The sequence below is a fragment of the Myxocyprinus asiaticus genome, chromosome 47 (genome assembly GCF_019703515.2).
Source record: "Myxocyprinus asiaticus isolate MX2 ecotype Aquarium Trade chromosome 47, UBuf_Myxa_2, whole genome shotgun sequence".
Taxonomy (NCBI): Eukaryota; Metazoa; Chordata; class Actinopteri; order Cypriniformes; family Catostomidae; genus Myxocyprinus; species Myxocyprinus asiaticus.
Window position 1 is genome coordinate 18,866,782 of NC_059390.1, and position 18,280 is coordinate 18,885,061.

General features: G+C 38.2%; 1 protein-coding gene across 1 annotated transcript; it reads right to left on the bottom strand.

Annotated features, from left to right (window-relative positions):
* Window positions 1–3,679: 3,679 nt before the first annotated feature.
* LOC127436767 (leucine-rich repeat-containing protein 17-like) lies at window positions 3,680–18,137 on the bottom strand. The gene is made up of 4 exons (XM_051691131.1): window positions 17,991–18,137; window positions 12,654–13,494; window positions 10,031–10,186; window positions 3,680–7,346 (listed from the first exon to the last, which is right to left on the bottom strand). Exons 2-4 carry the CDS (start codon window positions 13,399–13,401, stop codon window positions 6,919–6,921), a joined length of 1,332 nt encoding a protein of 443 aa, XP_051547091.1. The 5' UTR covers window positions 13,402–13,494; window positions 17,991–18,137; the 3' UTR covers window positions 3,680–6,918.
* Between the last annotated feature and the right edge of the window lie 143 nt (window positions 18,138–18,280).

The window sequence follows — 18,280 nt, forward strand, 5'->3', positions numbered from 1 at the left end:
CAATGTTTTGTCCGCAGAATGATCCAAAAACATGTTAAACTGCAGAAAAGCCAAAGATGGCGCTAGCGTGAATAAGGTCTATCGGGAAGGTCAATAAACATTCAAATAATCACAGTTTAAAAAGTAAAGCCACAAGACGCAAACAATATGCGTGTTAACATGACTTTAGTGTAATAAAATCAATTAATAACCATTTCTTTGTAAATTGTACTCCAATTTTACAACTTAGTTGCCATGATGATGTAATGACCAAGCCATTTAATCCAGTTAATTTAGTAGTCTGCCACAAAAACTTAGATTTAAACAGCTTTACAGCTCAAATAGTACATGAGTTTTAACAAAATAATTAATTTAAGAGTGTTTTTTTTAATGTATTTTTTATTTATTTCTTTTAATTTAAGCTTTTATATTTTCCTTAAACCCTCCAAAAATGGGCCCTATTCACTTCCATTTTAAGTGCCTCACTGTAACCTCGATTTTTGCCTTTTTTAAAGAAAAGGAGGTACGAGTCAAAATGGCCTTTTGTGGTAATCAACATTATGCCACAAATGCTGCTGACTGAGTTTAACTTGTATTGAACCTGAATTCCTTTAATTCAACTCAAACTGATTTTGGTTTTTGTAAAAGTATATTACTTTTAAAAAATGTAAGATTAACTTTGGAATATCTTCCATTGACTTAAACTGATTAAAAGTTCACCATTCAAAATTGAATCGACAACGATGACATCATCATCATTATCATAATATTTGCATTCTGAATTGCAGTTTGCCTTTATCCTTGCATCTAAGTATCCATCGACATTCCATATTACTACCAAATCTATCTATATTTGGGTTTATAACTTTTCTAATGATTACCTAAAACTTGTATTTCAAGTGGTATTTCCTTCAAGAAAAGCAAATCTATTTACATTGGCGGCCAAAAGTTTGGAATAATGTGAAGATTTTACTGTTTCGGAAGGAAATTGGTACTTTAATTCACCAAAGTGGCATTCAACTGATCACAAAGTATAGTTAGGACATTACTGATGTAAAAATCAGCACCATCACTATTTAAAAAAAGTCATTTTTGATCAAATCTAGACAGGCCCCATTTCCAGCAGTCATCACTCCAACACCTTATCCTTGAGTAATCATGCTAAATTGATAATTTGGTACTAGAAAATCACACGTCATTATATCAAACACTGCTGAATGCTGTCTGGTTTGTTAAAATGAGGCTTAACATTGTCTTTGTGTTTGTTTTTGAGACACCACAGCATGCAATAGACTGGCATGTCTTAAGGTCTATATATATATATATATATATATATATATATATATATATATCACAGCTTTCTCTAGAAACTTGTCAGTCAATCATTGTTTTGAGGAATGAAGGCTGTACAATGCTTGAAATGCTTGAAGATTTCATACAAAGGTGTACACTACAGTCTTCAAAGACAAAGGACAACTGGCTCTAACAAGGACAGAAAGAGATGTGGAAGGCCAGATGTACAACTAAACAAGAGGATAAGTACATCAGAGTCTCTAGTTTGAGCCTCACATGTCCTCAGCTGACAGCTTCATTGAATTCTACCCGCTCAACACCAGTTTCATGTACAACAGTAAAGAGAAGACTCAGGGCTGCAGGCCTTATGGGAAGAAAAAGCCACTTTTGAAACAGAAAAACAAAAAGAAAAGGTTAGAGTGGGCAAAGAAACACAGACATTGGACAACAGATAATTGGAAAAGAGTGTTATGGATCTTAAACCCATTGAGCTTTTGTGTGATCAGCTAGACTGTAAGGTGCGTGAGAAGTGCCCGACAAGACAGCCACATCTATGGCAAGTGCTACAGGAAGCGCGGGGTGAAATGTCACCTGAGTATCTGAACAAACTGACAGCTAAAATGTCAAGGATCTGCAAAGCTGTCATTGCTGCACGTGGAGGATTTTTTTGATGAGAACTCTTTGAAGTAGTTTAAGAAGTTCTGAATAAAAAAATAAAAAATTGTAATAGTAATTTTTCACGTTATTAATGTCCTGACTATACATTGTGATCAGCTGAATGCCACTTTGGTGAATAAAAGTACACATTTCTTTCCACAAGAGCAAAATCTGTACATTATTCCAAACTTTTGGCTGCCAGTGTATATACTTTATACATTACTGATCAGAAGGTCGGGGGTTCAAGCCCCAGCACCACCGAGATGCCACTGTTGGGCCCTTGAGCAAGGCCCTTGACCCTATCTGCTCCAGGGGCGCCGTATCATGGCTGACCCTGCACTCTGACCCCAGCTTAGCTGGGATATGTGAAAAAAAAAGAATTTCACTGTATATGTGCAAAAATGTATAATGTGTGATAAATAAAAAAAATTATAATTATAATTAATTATTATAATTATAATTATAATTAATTATAGATGCTCCAGAGAGAGAAACTGTGCTGTTCTTGATGCTGCCTGTTAACTGACTGAAGGTACAGTACCTAAGTTTTATGTATTTTTGAGATGTTTTTTTTTTTTGCCAGAATAACAAAAAAAAAAGCTAAAAAAAAAAGCTAAAAAAAATAAATAAAAAGCTATCTTATGTAAGCTAGCTACATAAGCAGTAACATGAGGAATAATCTGTATATCAATCTCTATAAGCCTGTGTAAAGTGATGCTAAGTAGCTAACTTTGGTGTGTTATGATACGTTTTAACTATTTATTTTGTAAGCCTGTTTCCCATCATTGTGTGAATCAGTTTACCATTCCCCTAAGCCTCTGTAGAAAATGTAATAACAGTCTCTGCTCTCAGTTTTTGCTCTGCACTGCGGGCTGGATGTAGGCATGGGCAGGGGTGGGCTGAGCCCACCCAAACGTGAGTCTTGCCAACCCAATCAAACATTTGGGAAACACAGTTTTAAATAAAAAATATATATTTTTTTTCAATTTGTGCATTGGTTAAAAGCAATATGGGGGCAGGCTGTGTGTTGCAAACATTGAGGGTGGCTGTAGACTGCCCAACCAATTACAAAACAGCACCAGAAATGTTACTGTTTTTCTATTTTTGTCATTAGCCGAAAGCAACGACACACTTAAGAAGCGGCTGCTGCGGTCCAGAGAGTCCGAGATGTTACGCAAGCGAAAACGGTAATAAGAGATATTTTTGTGTAATTTATAGGTTTTTAGTGCCCATATAGAAGCATTTAGAAGAATTATACAGTAAAGGTCTGTGCGGGATGGATTATTCAGACCCGCTCCCGAGAGATTCTGTCCAGCTCCTGCAAATTAAAAATAAATAAATTTTGTCTCACTTCTGCCCGCAAAAGCCCGCAGGTAGTGGTCTGCGCAAATTTTTCAGTCCCACTCCCGTAAGATTCTGTCCCTTCTATCATAGGATATTTTCAGTACAGTTCCCATCCAAAAAAAAAAACAAACAAAAAAAAACAGGTAGCAAGAGAAAAAAACACATTTTGTTAACACTAACATTGACAAATATCTGATTGACCTTGCTTTCAAAGTTTTGTTTGTACCTTTCTTTAATTAGCGTTAACATCCATAGCACTAAAGGGACTTTCCGCTGCATGGAGCACAAGGAAGAATTTGTATGAATCAACCCTGCACCTGTAAATCTTTAATTTTTTTGTTGCTCTTGTGCAATTGACGGATAGCACGAATAACACTCTGTACCTTAAATACATGAAATAAATCTATTTTATTTTTTAAATAGATATATATTTATATTTTGTGGGAGTCACGCGGGTCATTTCTTTCTCCCGTTCCCGCGCACACATCAACACATATTGCTTGTCATTGCTTTTTAAACTACTCTATTTTTTGCCATGAAAATAACCGTTGTTGCTTACATGGCATTACTTTCCATCCATCCATCCATCCATCCATCCAAATTCCTGTGTTCCCTAAATTACTTTACACATGTAGTTTCACTGGTAAAAATATTAATACCCTTTGCTACCCTACAAAGGCCATACTCATTAACTAACATTGAAACTGAGAAAAATGGCTTGAATTATGTTGATGTGGATTTTGTTGTTACTGCATTTTCACACAATGGTTTCTCTGAATTTCAGCATATGAGACAAACCCATCTGTCACTGGACAAATTATAAGAGACCTGTTTCAATCAGAACTCAGTTTTGCATTTTGCCTTTGTAGGGCAGTATCGTTGCTTATTACATTTCTGTCAAACAGAAAGAATTGTCATCATTTAATATTATATAATTACTTCTTTGAGCAGTTCCCATCTGTGTCAAATTTTAGGATCTTAATCATATGTTATTGATCTCTCCATCTAATATATTTCCTTTCATTCAATCCTTATTTTCCTCCTTGATATTATTTTTCTCCACTCCATCCTTGCATTCATGGGGACTCTAATTTGTCTTTGTAATTTGCTTTAAGGCTGTAATTCTAATTTATCTAAAAGTGTATTGCTTTATTTTGTTTCTTAGTAATGGAGGTAGTATACTTATTACTTCAATCTTATGAGTCAAGTCAAGTCAAATTTATTTGTATAGCACTTTTCACAACAGCTGTTGTTTCAAAGCAGCTGTACATGAAAAATGCTATAACAGATAATGAATGAATATAATGCTAATATTAGTTATGTTTAGAACTATTAGTGGTTAAAATTAGCAAACTAAGTGCGTATGATTATATACAATGTTTAGAGAATGAGAGTAGCTATTTCGCTCCCACTGAAAGCTTAACCAATGTCCCTGGAGTTTTCACTTACTCAAGACATTTTTCACTCAGACGCCTCATCTGCACTCCAAAAATATTTTCTGGAGCTTCTCTGATGGTGCAGTTGTCTGTTTGAGGGTTTTCCCTCTGTCAATGCTAAGCTTTCAACCAAGATATTGAGTGCCTTGTCTTGTTTATGACACTCTAAAGATATACAAAATGAGTACAATGGCAAACATGGCAAGAGCAGTGAAAGAACAGCAGTGACTTTAGAAATTCTCCATGTTTGAGACAACTCAAGAGGAGGACAGGAAGATATGCAGTCAATTTTACATGGAGAAAACTGGGTACACAGGAAAGACACATCTGAATTTTGCAGTGCATATACAACGCTGGAAACATCTTTGTTGCTGTGAACAATTATCAATTAAATGGATTCACACTTTGATTCCTTTAAATTCTCAAATGGCCCTCCACCTGAAAGTTTTTCCAGATTTTCACAGATGCATTTGTCTCAGAACAGTGATAGAGACTGGAGATCCATAATGTTCTTGCATCTGTTTCTGTTCAGACAGGATGGAGATTTTTCCCCTTTTTCTCCCAATTTGGAATGCCCAATTCCCAATGTGCTTTGTTGGTCACGTAGTGATTCGCCTCAGTCCGGGTGGCGGAGGACGAATCCCAGTTGTCTCCGCATCTGAGACCATCAACCCATGCATCTTATCACATGGCTTGTTGAGCACGTTGCCATGGAGACATAGCACGTGTGGAGGTTTCATGCCATCCACCATGGCAACCATGCTCAACTCACCATGCGCCCCACCGAGAACGAACCACATTATAGTGACCACGAGGAGTTTACCCCATGTGACTCTACCCTCCCTAGCAACCGAGCCAATTTAGTTGCTTAGGATTTAGTTGGAGTCACTCAGCACACCCTGGGATTCGAACTAGCAAGCTAGCGAACTCCAGGGGTGGTAGCCAGTGTATTTTACCACTGAGCTACCCAGGCCCCAGAAAAAGGCCTTTCTAATGTTTCAGTCCCTTTACGGTCAATGTTCTCAAGACATATCACAAGACAGACTACCCGTATGAGCCTTTGAACATAGAATGTGTAAGCACACATGTCTCCATTTTAGAGACTGTGCACTTACTTTGTATGCTGTCTTGTTGGGACATTAGCATAGACCACAAATCAGCATGTGTGCGCCAACTATTGTTCAACAACATTGGGGGTCAAAAAGGAATCATATAAAAGCATACTTAGGCCCGAACCATACTCTGCACAAGCATCTGAACAATTTCACATGGATATGTGTTCTAAATCAGAATGCAAAGTATGAATCACATTCTCAGTGTTGCTGTTATTAGCGCTATAGCATGCATTAGCGTAAACGGTCTTCAATGGTCAGTTTTCTCTTACAGGTCAAATGCTGTCATGGCAGAGCAACAGTCTGAAGACAATCTTGTTGTACAAGACATGTTAAGCTACCAAAATAAAAACATATACAGTTTAATGTTACAAACATTTAAAGGTAACCCTATCACCCCCTTGAGTACTGCATTTTTTTACCACCACATTAAAGCAAGAATGCACGTTGAATATGTACAATGGGACCATGCGCTTGCAAGGCCTTGGACAAGCATTTACATCTGCAATTGCATACTTGCGTTTTTTGGCATTAGTTAACAGACAAACATCAGAGGCCTGTTTCACTCTGACAAAACCAGACAAAGTCAAACAGGTTTAAATCAGATTCAGCAACCTCAAGACACTTGCTATAAAGCATCCCTTCCTAATATAATTTCACAATATAACTTCCCAATATAATTTTGACCAGTATATTTGTTCAGGTGGAAAGAATCGTCACACAATAAATGTGTCTTTAAAGTGTGAGAATCACCTTAAAAACATTTCTACAAACAGTTTTTTTCCCCAAGGTTCTCAGCATTATGCAACGCATCCATGTATGGAAATAAATGAATAGAAACTCAATAATACCATAAATAAATCCATTAATATATACAGTATATATACTGTTTATTAATATATTTATTAATGGATTTATTTATATACTGTATGTATATAATACATACAACATCAACTGCTAGAATTCTGATTGGACTCAATGAATCTGCAAACTGACAGTATATTGTTTCATTTCTGATACAGTCAGAATTATGCTGGGAAAATGATTTGCTCTTGATAAAATAAGACATCGTTCCCAACAGCATCACAGTTTCTGACTTAAGATAGACGGATGATCTCAAATTTCTTTGGTACTCTGTAAGGTCTGGGCCCCAAATCTGAGATCAGCTCCTCTTCATCTGTCTCAGCAGTGAGCTCCTGAGATGTGGTGCCTGCCAGGTCAGTGCCAGGTAACTGGTTCTGCTGCTTGTCAGGACAGTCTGCATTGTAAGTCTTCACATATTTCTCCACTGGCCATCCCCGAAACTCCTCTGGTTCACTGCACACCAGACCTGTGTAGGACACTCCAGAGTGGTGCTTCAGCCAATAGATCAAGTAGTGAATGTTGTAATCACATATCCAAGGGTTGTTCCCCATGGACAGTTTCTTCAGGAAGTACAGATCCTCCAAAACACCGTACTGGAAATATCGCAGACTGTTGTTAGAAAGGTCCAGCTCTCCTAAATGCAGCAGGCCTGTGAAGGCAGCTGGACAGAAACAGAGAGAAGAAATAGATGGGCTTTCACTTCAGATATATTTTCAACATTTTAATCATCTTTTTTAATTTTTATTTTTTTCATAAACATGGCAACAAAATAATTGAGACTACATCTTAAGAAATGGTCTTGAATCAGTGGATTGCACTGTAGGCATGATAGCCTCATATATTTTGAGACTGATCTGCAGCCTGTTGCCCAAGCTGTGTTCTCTCTCTGATCTCTGAACTGTGACTGATGAGGTAAACAGAGGGAAACCTCCTGTTCCTGAGTTTATTATGTGGTTAAATCGGTGTTATCATCCCTCTCAATGGAAACCATTAGACGACACATCCTGCTGGTCTGTTCATTAGAGCCTGACTGACTCTGATTAAGTGCATTTTTTCAGGCAGTTGAGGAAGGCTTAAGTGTCTCATAATTCTTTCTGTAGTGAAAGAAAAAGGCTAACGTGAATTCTGTGTAATAATAATAAAAAAAAGTTTTGAGGAACCAGGGTAGACTTAATTTTAAAAATGCTGCCAGGGGGATTCATTGATCAGTTGTTAACATACAGTATATGCCATCTTAACGTAATCATAAGAAGATTTCAAATGGATTTGCTTTAGTGATGTTTCATTTGTGAATGAATCAGTGATATTGAACAAATCTTTTAAGTGAATGAATCATTCTCGTTCACCTCCATAAACTGATTCATATTTCTCGTTAGCTGACGTCTCTCCCTTTCGTACTCAATGAGCTCTATTTTAAAGCATGAAACTGCTTTGGCGGCTAAACGAGAGGAGGAGACATGTATTTTGTTCAGTTCGTCAATCTCGTTCAACTAGAAAAAGGGGCCAGATGAATTAAGAATAAAAGTGAGTGATGACCACACAATAACTGATGTTATTAAAACTCATAATTATTTTTTAGACTAATGTTCTTGTCTTTTTGGTACAGCTTGATAAAAACTTATGCTCAGCAGTTGCATAAGAGCACAAGGTGATAGATACAGTATGCTTTGTTGTCATTTGTAGGGAAACGCTCACGATGCTTAACACTGCAGTGCTGGCATCTCTTAGTAGAATTGTTGACACCAAAATTGTAATAAAGGTTAACTGGACTTGTTCCAGTCATGAATGACGCTCATTCAAAATGTAAAAGACTGTCATTTAGCTCCATCTGCTGGTGCAAAGGTGTAATTTGCAGAAATGGTCAATGAAGGAATCAATGAACAAATCTGAACAAATCTTTTTGGTGAATGCATTCAAAAGACTCGAGTCACCAAGTTGAATCAAAGTCACCACCACTAATTTGAGAAGAATTAAATATAGCTGGGTATCTGACAAGTATCTGAAAGTTTTGAAAGCGGCAGGCAGGCAGACAGTTGAATATTCCATCAATGCAAAGATGGGATTTTAGGGGATTTTTTGATCACCTGGTTTGGGAAAGTCTGATCAGTTAGAAAAGGCAGCACACTAAGTCATTTTTGAGAACATGATTTTTTTTCGGACAACGCTACGAACCAGGATATGTTGTCACGTGGGAGGGCTTCTGGTGTAAGTAAATAATGAATCACAAATAACAAATAATATTTTATTAAATTTTTTAAATATATTGTCTACTCACTTTCCTGCAACAATAAATCTTGCAGCTTTAAAATATGTATCGTTTGAATTGAGCCAAGAGGTCAGCGTGTGACATTTTGGTCTCCTGTTGTTCGCGCGTCCTCTTGCCGTATGAATTCACAGTGAGTTCACAAGCTTGAACTTTGGTACACAGTGTGGTATGACATTTTTTCACATGAGCTTGTGTTTCTGCTCTGCTGCATTCGGATGCATTTGAATGGGAGTGAATGGAGCATGAAGTGTTGTGTGACCGCCCCTTAAATGTGCTTGGAATTTTCAGCTAAGCTGTATGGTTATGACACACTTTTGAATCCTCTTACATGTTCTGCTCTCTTCCCAAAAATTCTATAAATCTCTTATGTCCTTTCATCTACCCATTCCTTTGACAAATGGTCATGTGTTTGTGTAAATAAATGGGCTGCAATTTTTTTTCACCTGTGATTTATTCATTCAACATGGCTCATTTCCTGATGCCAACAGGGAAGGAACTCATTTATGAGGAGTTATAAGCAGTTAGGAGGCCCTTACATACCTTACAAACCATAAGATAAAAATTTCTCGCGATTTATCATGGCTGCCCCAATATGTGTTCTGTCTTCATTCACATACCTCACTTTTCATAGCTCCGTGTTTGTAATAAGTGTTCTACAAGTTCTACAAATCTCCCATTTCTTTTTTCTGGCTTATCCTATTTGAATCTCCTGCCTTTTCATACCTCGCTGAACCAAATATTGCACCTAATACCAGGGCTGCCCATAAGGGGGGAAAAGGGGACAGCTTTCAGAGGCCCAGCCACTTAGGGGGGCCCAAGAGAGATAGATCAACACCCGCGATAGTGCTATGACGTCCGGAGATCGTGTGCACACATTGCCCACGACAAATACCGGCGCTCCAACATATAACAGCATACACATCTCTCATGTGCCCCCCGCCCCCCCAACCCCCCCCCCCCCAAATTGGGAGTTTGTGCAGGCCTGCCTAACACATCATCATTGCTCTTTCACCACGTTACAGTGAAATATGTTGATGTCTTGATGACTTTGTTGTGGGACTAGTGTACTGCTGACTTACCCGTGTCTATACGTTCCAGACTGTTGCTGCTCAGGTTCAGGAGCTTTAAGTCTTTAACGGTTACAAACTCTTTAGGTCTCAGCTGCTTGATGTTGTTTCTGGATAGATCCAATCTCACAATATCCACCGGGATATCTGCTGGCACAGTTTTCAGTTCTGCAAAGGAGAGAGTCTAATTACTATAATTATATAGGCAGATTGGAAATAATTAATTTATTTCCAGTACAATTACATGTTTGACTGACAATGCATACAGCAACATTGTTGGTTCCATGTTGTAATATTCCCTTCCTTTGAGGTTTATTGATAGAATGTTGTATAGTTCAGAATCTTCCATATGCTTGCAGGCATTTTAAAGGACTGTCTTTGTTTCCAAATTATTTCCATCAGGGTAACCATACATGGAAACATCTGCCACTACAATTGTTGAAAGTTCTTTACAGTTGGTTCAGCGTTGGTGGTCTGTCAAACCAGTTTTCACAAACACTTACTGATAATGGTACTTAAAGTAAAAAATAAAACAAAAACTAGTATCTGTATATGAGGCTTAAACTAATAGATATGCAAAGCATGTACAACAGTACAAAGGAGCTCGCTATTTGTTTTTGATGATTTTGGCCATGAGCACTCAAAGTCTCAAGCCCTTCAGAGGGCTTCAACAAACCATGCCTGACTATATTTATTTATATCACCACTGAGAGAGCTATACAAACCTTACACATGGCACATGTCTGGTTATAACATTCAAGACTCTGTGAGACATCACTGTCTCTGTGATATCAGGAAATGCTATGATGGGACTCAACATGTGCGAGAGCTATGTAACATGCAAAACAGATACAGTTGCACTTCCTTTTGACACGCCGGAGCACCTGTTTAAAACTCATCACACCAAGATATACAGATGTGAGGTCTTGCTCAGATTTGCTCTGCTTTAGTTATGCACCTATACAAACACAGCAATTGCTACTCAAGTAGTTTTATTTTACACCATCTCTGGGGACTTGATACTTATGAATTGTAACCAGACAAATGGATGTGCAGTTATTCTTGTCACTTATGCAAGGAAAAGCCTTCCCAGAAGTTGAGATCACAAAAACTTGGCTTGTAGTCTGTTGCGCTTGCCACAGGATTCCTACACAAGACTTTCTGGGTTTACTGCTGACAAAAGAAATCGCCAGTTATCCTTTATATTCCATATTTAAAGATGACATAACGGTATAAGAGTGCAAGTTGGTGTTTTTGGGAGGGAGTGATTCAGGATACCTCCCTCAGATCTAGACTGCTGACTCATTATTTCTGAGTAGGGGGAAAGCCTAAATCACACTGACTTTGAAACCCATCTGACTTCATTTATTTCACATAGACTGTATTGTATCACACGTCTTGCTTGTATTATCGAACCCAACGAATTTTGTCCAATGCCAGGCAATGCCACACATCTTATTATGGATGTCACAACAGTTTTTAATGAACCTCACAGTAAAAAAGTACAACTCTAATGAAGATTGAAACCTCTCAAATCGAGTTCAGTTGTGTTATTCCAGTATTTTTTTGGGAAAAAAGCAATTTTGAGATAATGTGATTGCCAAGTACTTCCACTTTGTCATTATCAACCATAATGGAAAACATTCATCATGCAGTGTGCTATATCTTGAGATGCTTGCACTTCCAGGTATCAAAGACCAATATTCTACTTCATGATTCCATGACATATGATTGAGATGACATAAGTCTTGAGAAGACAAAGACCTCTTTCATAGTTAAATACAGAACACACACTTACATCCGTCTTCCCTGTGTGAAATTTAAATGACATTTTCTTTGCCTCAAACAGCTATCTCTTCATTGGAATCCCCCTCTTGCTCCCCAAAACAGTACATGACATACATACAATACAGTATAGTACTGTCCCGGATTCCCATGGAGACCATGTGCTGTATATCCAAAGTAATTAGGTATTTCCTAAGTTTTCGGAACTTGACTGAGACTATTGGGAACAGAAGGAGATCTTATTTGAGCATAGACTTGGAGAGCCTTCTGAAATACAATACTGAGATTCAAGCTTCAGATAAGTTATGGTGTCTTGATAGCAGTCTGAATATGGCATTTATGTGTCCCTTGGGAGGGGATTCCAGATGTCTAAGCTGGAAAGATATTCAGTCCCTTTACACTGGTTTTCTGGATCTTAAATTTCACGTTTCCACATATTTGTTTCCACTTTGCTGTGTATTAATGTACTTTACCACATGCTGACTCTTCAAAAAATTCCCAATATATTAACATAAGCTGACAAAGCTGCAAACTCTTATTGACAGACAGATGTTATAAAGATGCAACAAAGCTTACACTGGCTTTTAACCATTAATCCTCTGATTAGCTGAAAAGATTTCCAGGACGGACATCTTTTTTGACTGATAACTTTCCTTGCAAATGAAAGTTTCCTGCAAAACAACCATTCTTATAACCTAACATGCCTTTCTACTATTGTGATCTTTCATTGAGTTCCGTGATTTCACCACCAAAACTTTGCCAATCAATTATTTGGCTGGGTTAAGCATTGCTTCTCAAAGGCTCCTCTCTACATGAGAAACCTTGCAATGGTCAGCAAAATCATTCTTACTTTTGTTCCTGCAGTCCAGGTGGGGAACAGGGTGCATGTAGGTGTAGCACAGAGTGGTTGCGTCAGATTGCCTTTGTGGAGCTGGCAGTGGCTGATGGTCTGGTTGCTGTGATATGTTCTCCTGCTGAGGGGTGCATAGCAGCTCTGCATCCAGCTTCTTAAGCTGCCTCCCAGCAAATGCCACAGGCTCTGTACAGCTGGCATAATTGCCAATGTTGCGGTTACTGGGAACCTGTATGAACCTTACCAGGCTGTCTAGCTGGCAGTCACACCTCCAAGGGTTGTCATGGAGGCGCAGGTACTTGAGTTGAGGCATAGGGATTAGCATGCCTTCGCTCACAACCTGCAGTCTGTTGTGCTGCAACAGTAAAGTGGTGAGTTTGCTCAAGCCGCTGAACGCTCCTTCCTCAATGCGCGATATTTCATTCTGCTGCAGATCCAGGCTCCTCAGGTTGCGGAATTGACTGAAGGTATTGTCTCGTAGCACCATGATCCTGTTCCGTGCCAACAGCAGATGATCAATATCCTCCTGCCAACCCAACAATACAGCTGTCAGTTGACGCTCTTGACAGTCCATGAATTTCTCTCCATTAGCTGAATATTCTTTGCAATCTGCAGAATTTCGCTTGATGGTGCTGGTCCGATCTCGACCCCGCTTTCGACGTCCATTCCCCTTTTCACCCATTCGTGCATCGGCTGCCCAGATTCCCAAGAACAGCATCAGCAGTAGACCACAAAGCAGCCGCATGGCTAAAAGCAGCAGCTGGGTCAGTCAATAGATTGGAGTCTCAGTGTACCCTTGACAAGCTTCAGTCAGAGTGTAGGGGTTGAGCTGCAGTCCCTGAAAAAAGACAAACAAACTGTAAATATCTGCACAGCCAAGAGCTGCACTCCAAACAAAGAGGGAGAGGATGTACTCCAACATGAAAAAAGACTTTTGTCTGCTTGTTAATTTATGCTAAGAAAAATCTGGTAACGCAGTGCTTTCTTTTTAAGTTAAAACAAGCAGACTTTACAACCTGGTGTCATAGAATAATGTAACTATACCTACATTTTTGCCAAATGATCTTTACATGGCTCATTGAACATTTTGCGAGACGAACACTTGAGGTGCAACAACAACAATGACTTTTATTCTCTTTCACACAAATCATGAGTAGAAAGGCAGATTATCAGTTCATAAACACGTACTATTTGCTTTGTTTCTCAAACGATGCTATCTTATGACATCTTAACACTTGTAAGGACTTGGTGGATGACTTGTAAGGTGGTATATTTTAATGTTATTACATAACCTACTACATTTTCAAGTTTGCTTGAGTGCGATCAAATTAATAATAGCGCATTACCCTTGCGATGAAAAGGACCGGGGTGCGAGTCCTATAGAACAGTGGTTCTCAACTGGTTTTGCTTCAGGACTTAGATTTGACATTGGACATCAAGTGACAACCAAACACAGTGGAAAATTTCTTGCCTGGGTCGCACTTTCTTTTATCTTGCATAGTTTTGTTCATGGTTTTCAAGTATAAAGACATTTATCAAGTGACTTTATTTTTGCTGTTGTAATTCCTCTGTCTGTCCGTGGGTGGAGCAGCCATTAGCATTTCTTCATCTGGGCGACAGTACCGCCATCACAGAAGAGTTGCCGGTACGCAAGAGTTGTGTATACCAGAAGAACGTAGGCAATGTTCTTTCCCTGCTCCGCAACATAAGCCACTAAAACATGAACCTAGAAGTATGATATCTTTAGAATTGCTGAATTCTTGATTTTGATTGGTGTTGGTAGACATTCCAAGGTGTTGATTAGTTTACTGTAACTGCCTAGTTCCAGCTGTGTTGACTGCAATACAGTTTCATCTCACTTTGCCACGCTGAAAGTATTTCTACATCTGAATTAACCTGAAAAATCTTTTGAGACAAGCACATTATATAGACATGTACTATACATGTGGTAACCTTGTTAAAAAATGAAGTGAATAATTCAACAAATTAATAATTGAGCATTGAACAATTACCACTTTGAGTATACATTAATTTTCAATAATTTTTTCATTTTCTTTATGAACTAATTGATTTTTAACGATAACTAATAACAGACCTACCATGAGCTCTGAGGTAGTTAATCTATGGTATATGCTTCTTTTTAAGCCATCAGTCTGCGAATTTCAACTTTATTCTTAAAAAATCTTGTCTGATAGCGGAATTCCTGGTTAAGAACTACATTACCCATGAATCCTAATGAGAAAATCCACAGATCAAAGTATCAAAATAAACCATGGCAAACTAGCTCAGTGACCCACTCCCATGATGCACTGTGAACGATACAATCGAGATGGTGTACCTACGCTCTCAGACCATCTATTTTAGATATAATAGATTATACATATACTGTATTCTAGATAGATACATTTATTTATTTGTATATATCAGCATATTTTACAATAAACTTAAAATGTTTTGTTTCTATACTTATAACCTTTAAAAAAAAAAAAAAAAAAGTTTACTTTATTTTCATTGCATCATGGGTTTATATTTCATCCCTCATTAAAGACATTAAATACACATTGTTGTACCTTTAAAAAAAATTCTGATTTTGAAAAAATCTTTTTTTGGTTCAAATCAAAGTTTGTAATGTTGTGATTCACCTTGGAGCTGGTTGTATTAGTTTATTGCTTAGAACTTGTTTTTGAAGGATTTTACAAAATCCCTATGGAAAAAATGAAGGGGAAAAATACTTCCCGAACCAAGATGTCCGAAAAAGTGGGTGGGCAATGTTGCGTTCTATAGTGTCAAAGGAAAAGGGTCTTATGATAAACTACCTGTGCTTATCACGTACAGAGACAGTTTCTGATACATTGCTGTATATGGATCAATGCTTAGACTTGATACTTCCCATTCACACATACCTTCTTTTTGCCCATAAAGGGATTGATCAATTCCGGAACAACATGAGGGCGAGTAAATGATGACAGAATTTTCTTTTTTGTGTGAACTATCCCTTTAAAGGTGCACTTAGTAAGATTTGTTCATGTCATCTTGGACTTACAGTGACACATAGTGGTGTGGATGCAGCATAATTAAAATGCAATAGTGTACAGTTAAAGCAGAGATTATTTTGCAGAGAAGGGCCACCTCTATTAAAATTAATGGGAGAAATTGAACCAAGGAGCTCTGAGAGCCCAACGGTCAACGGATGTAGAAAGGAAGTCCCGCTTTACAGTTAGAGCCAATCACCTTTTAGATACAGACATCACCTGTCAATCAACTCTTGAACGCACATGCGCATTAGCTATACAAGATGGGAAAATGGCTTTTTTTTTGTGTAATATGAGGTAAAGAATCACAATTTATGATACCAGTATTGTCAGATGTTATTGATGATTTGAAATATTTTCTTTGATCATAATCTTGACCAACCGTTTTTTGAGATTTTGGTCTTTCTCCATTCAAGTAGGTAGGAGCTGCACTGGCATGACCGGAAACAGCCAAAGTCTTTCTAGCAAGTCAGTCCACTGTCAGCCATCTTTGGAATGCTCTCAGAAGGCTATTTCCAACCTCCTGAGAGCATTCCAAAGATGGTCGACAGTGGACTGACTTGCTAGAAAGACTTTTGTTAAAGGTGGCATTGTAGAAAATCACGTTTTACAGTCAGCCATGATTAATTTATTCCACAAGTGAAAGTGTCCAATAAAAGGGCAGATACTGAGATTAAGGGACTAGTATTCAGCTAGTCATGTGATTTTAACATGGCCACCCTCTCCATGTAGAATAAAACAGCTTTTATAAGGTTAATGATATGACTGGAGTCTTCATCTCATGTGAGTCATCATGATTATATACATACTCTATATTTCAAAATTGCAAGTGATTTCTTTAGAAGTAAAACTTTTTTAGTGAGGAAAAAATTACTGTGTACACCTTTAAGGCTTAATTTATAAATGCTCTTACAAATGGCAACTGTTTAAGAGGGATTGTAAGCAATAGTTACGTCACTCAAATTATGTGTGAAAACAAGTTAAATCTTTCAATTAATTAATACATTCCGCAAGTTACATTTCCTGGACTAAACTCTGTGTGGAGGTCTGTCTGGGTCATATATACTCTGTTAACGGAGCAAACATTAGCAGGAGGCAGTCAGGACTTCAGGTGAATAAACCAGCACAACACAGCCCTTGTATTAGACACTGGCTGCCATTATGGCCTTGGTTTACTACAATAATACAGAGAAAGGAGAACCAAGGGTAGGAAAACTTCAATGGGAAATGGAGCAGAAAGCAGTCAATGCTCACTGTACAACATGTGAAGTGGAGTGTGTATTTTTTTTCTATTTCCATGCCACCCAAACTCCAGGTGATCCAGTGTGTCCAAAAAAACAAGGGTCAACGTTTAGATAACCTTCCTTCTGTAAGTTAGGGTTAGGGTTGGGGTAGGACTATAGTCAACCGAGTGTGTGTGTGTGTGGGCAGGTTTAAGTGGTTTGGGAGGACTTTTTTTTAGGTTACAAACTGGTAATTACAAGGGTATTATGCTATAAATGTGGTTTATGAGGACATTTGTAGTGTCCCCATAATTCAAATCACTTAAAAAAACATACTTTTTTTTCTTTTTTTTTTTTTTTGTAAAAATGCAGAAAGTCTTTTGTGAGGGTTAGGTTTAGGGTTAGGGGATAGAATCTATAGTTCATACAGTATAAAAATAATTATGTCTGTGAAGAGTCCTCATAATGATAGCTGCACCAACGTGTGTGTGTGTGTGTGTGAGAGAGAGAGAGAGAGAGAGAGAGAGAGGGAAAACAAGAATGGCTAGCAGCACATAATTAAAACAATTTAAACTTCCTGTATGGGGAGAAAAAGACTCAAACACATGCATTTTTTCTTTTATGAGTGTTTTCCTGAATTAATTTTCACCCAGCCCTTAGAATTTAAGTCGTGGCACATCAAATCTCTCCCTAGATAGAGAGAAAACCCCTTAAATCAATTATAGACTCCGCTTTTACATTTAATCAACCAGCAGTGGAAACTTTAAAGTCAGATTAACCATTAAAAAAATCAATACTATATGTGTCCTGTCCAGCTTGTATTTAAATGCACCTTAAGTACAGGCACAATTGCTAAACAAACTATTCATTCAAACAGACTTCAGTTAATACCAAAACTGAGATTGCAGGAAGCATGCAAGCAATCTATTACCAAACCATAATCCAGCTACCGTCAAGAGTGCACAACTTACTAAACGTCCTTTGCACTGGCATTGCGAGATAAATTTTCCCATACATAAGCCGCACACATGCATACACACATGCAAAAATGCACACACATAATGAAAGACCTCGTGTACCTGTGCACAGGGAGAGGCATCCAAAATCTCATCCGATCTGAATATGTTCTCTTTGCTGATCTTTATATCCTGTCGTGCGCTTTGTGTTTCACTGGATGCCTGAATGCAGTGTGCTGTTGTTTGTGCATGAGCATATGTGTCTGTGCATGTGCGTGAGGCTCAGTGCAGCCCCCAAGCTTGTGCCTGGTTTTAAATTACACCCTGCGTCTCTGTGCAGGAGAGCAGACCCACATTTACCCGTTACAGCTGTACCACCTCCAGGCTTCCAGCACATGTAAGTCTCTTTATCG

Excerpts from the sequence above, each read along its gene's own strand:
- LOC127436767 (XM_051691131.1), bottom strand. The coding sequence starts at position 13,401 with ATGCGGCTGCTTTGTGGTCTACTGCTGATGCTGTTCTTGGGAATCTGG. Across the intron at positions 10,187-12,653 it reads CCTGGACTGCAGGAACAAAA|AACTGAAAACTGTGCCAGCA; the intron begins GTAAGAATGATT and ends TCTCCTTTGCAG. Across the intron at positions 7,347-10,030 it reads TCTGGAACGTATAGACACGG|CTGCCTTCACAGGCCTGCTG; the intron begins GTAAGTCAGCAG and ends GTTTCTGTCCAG.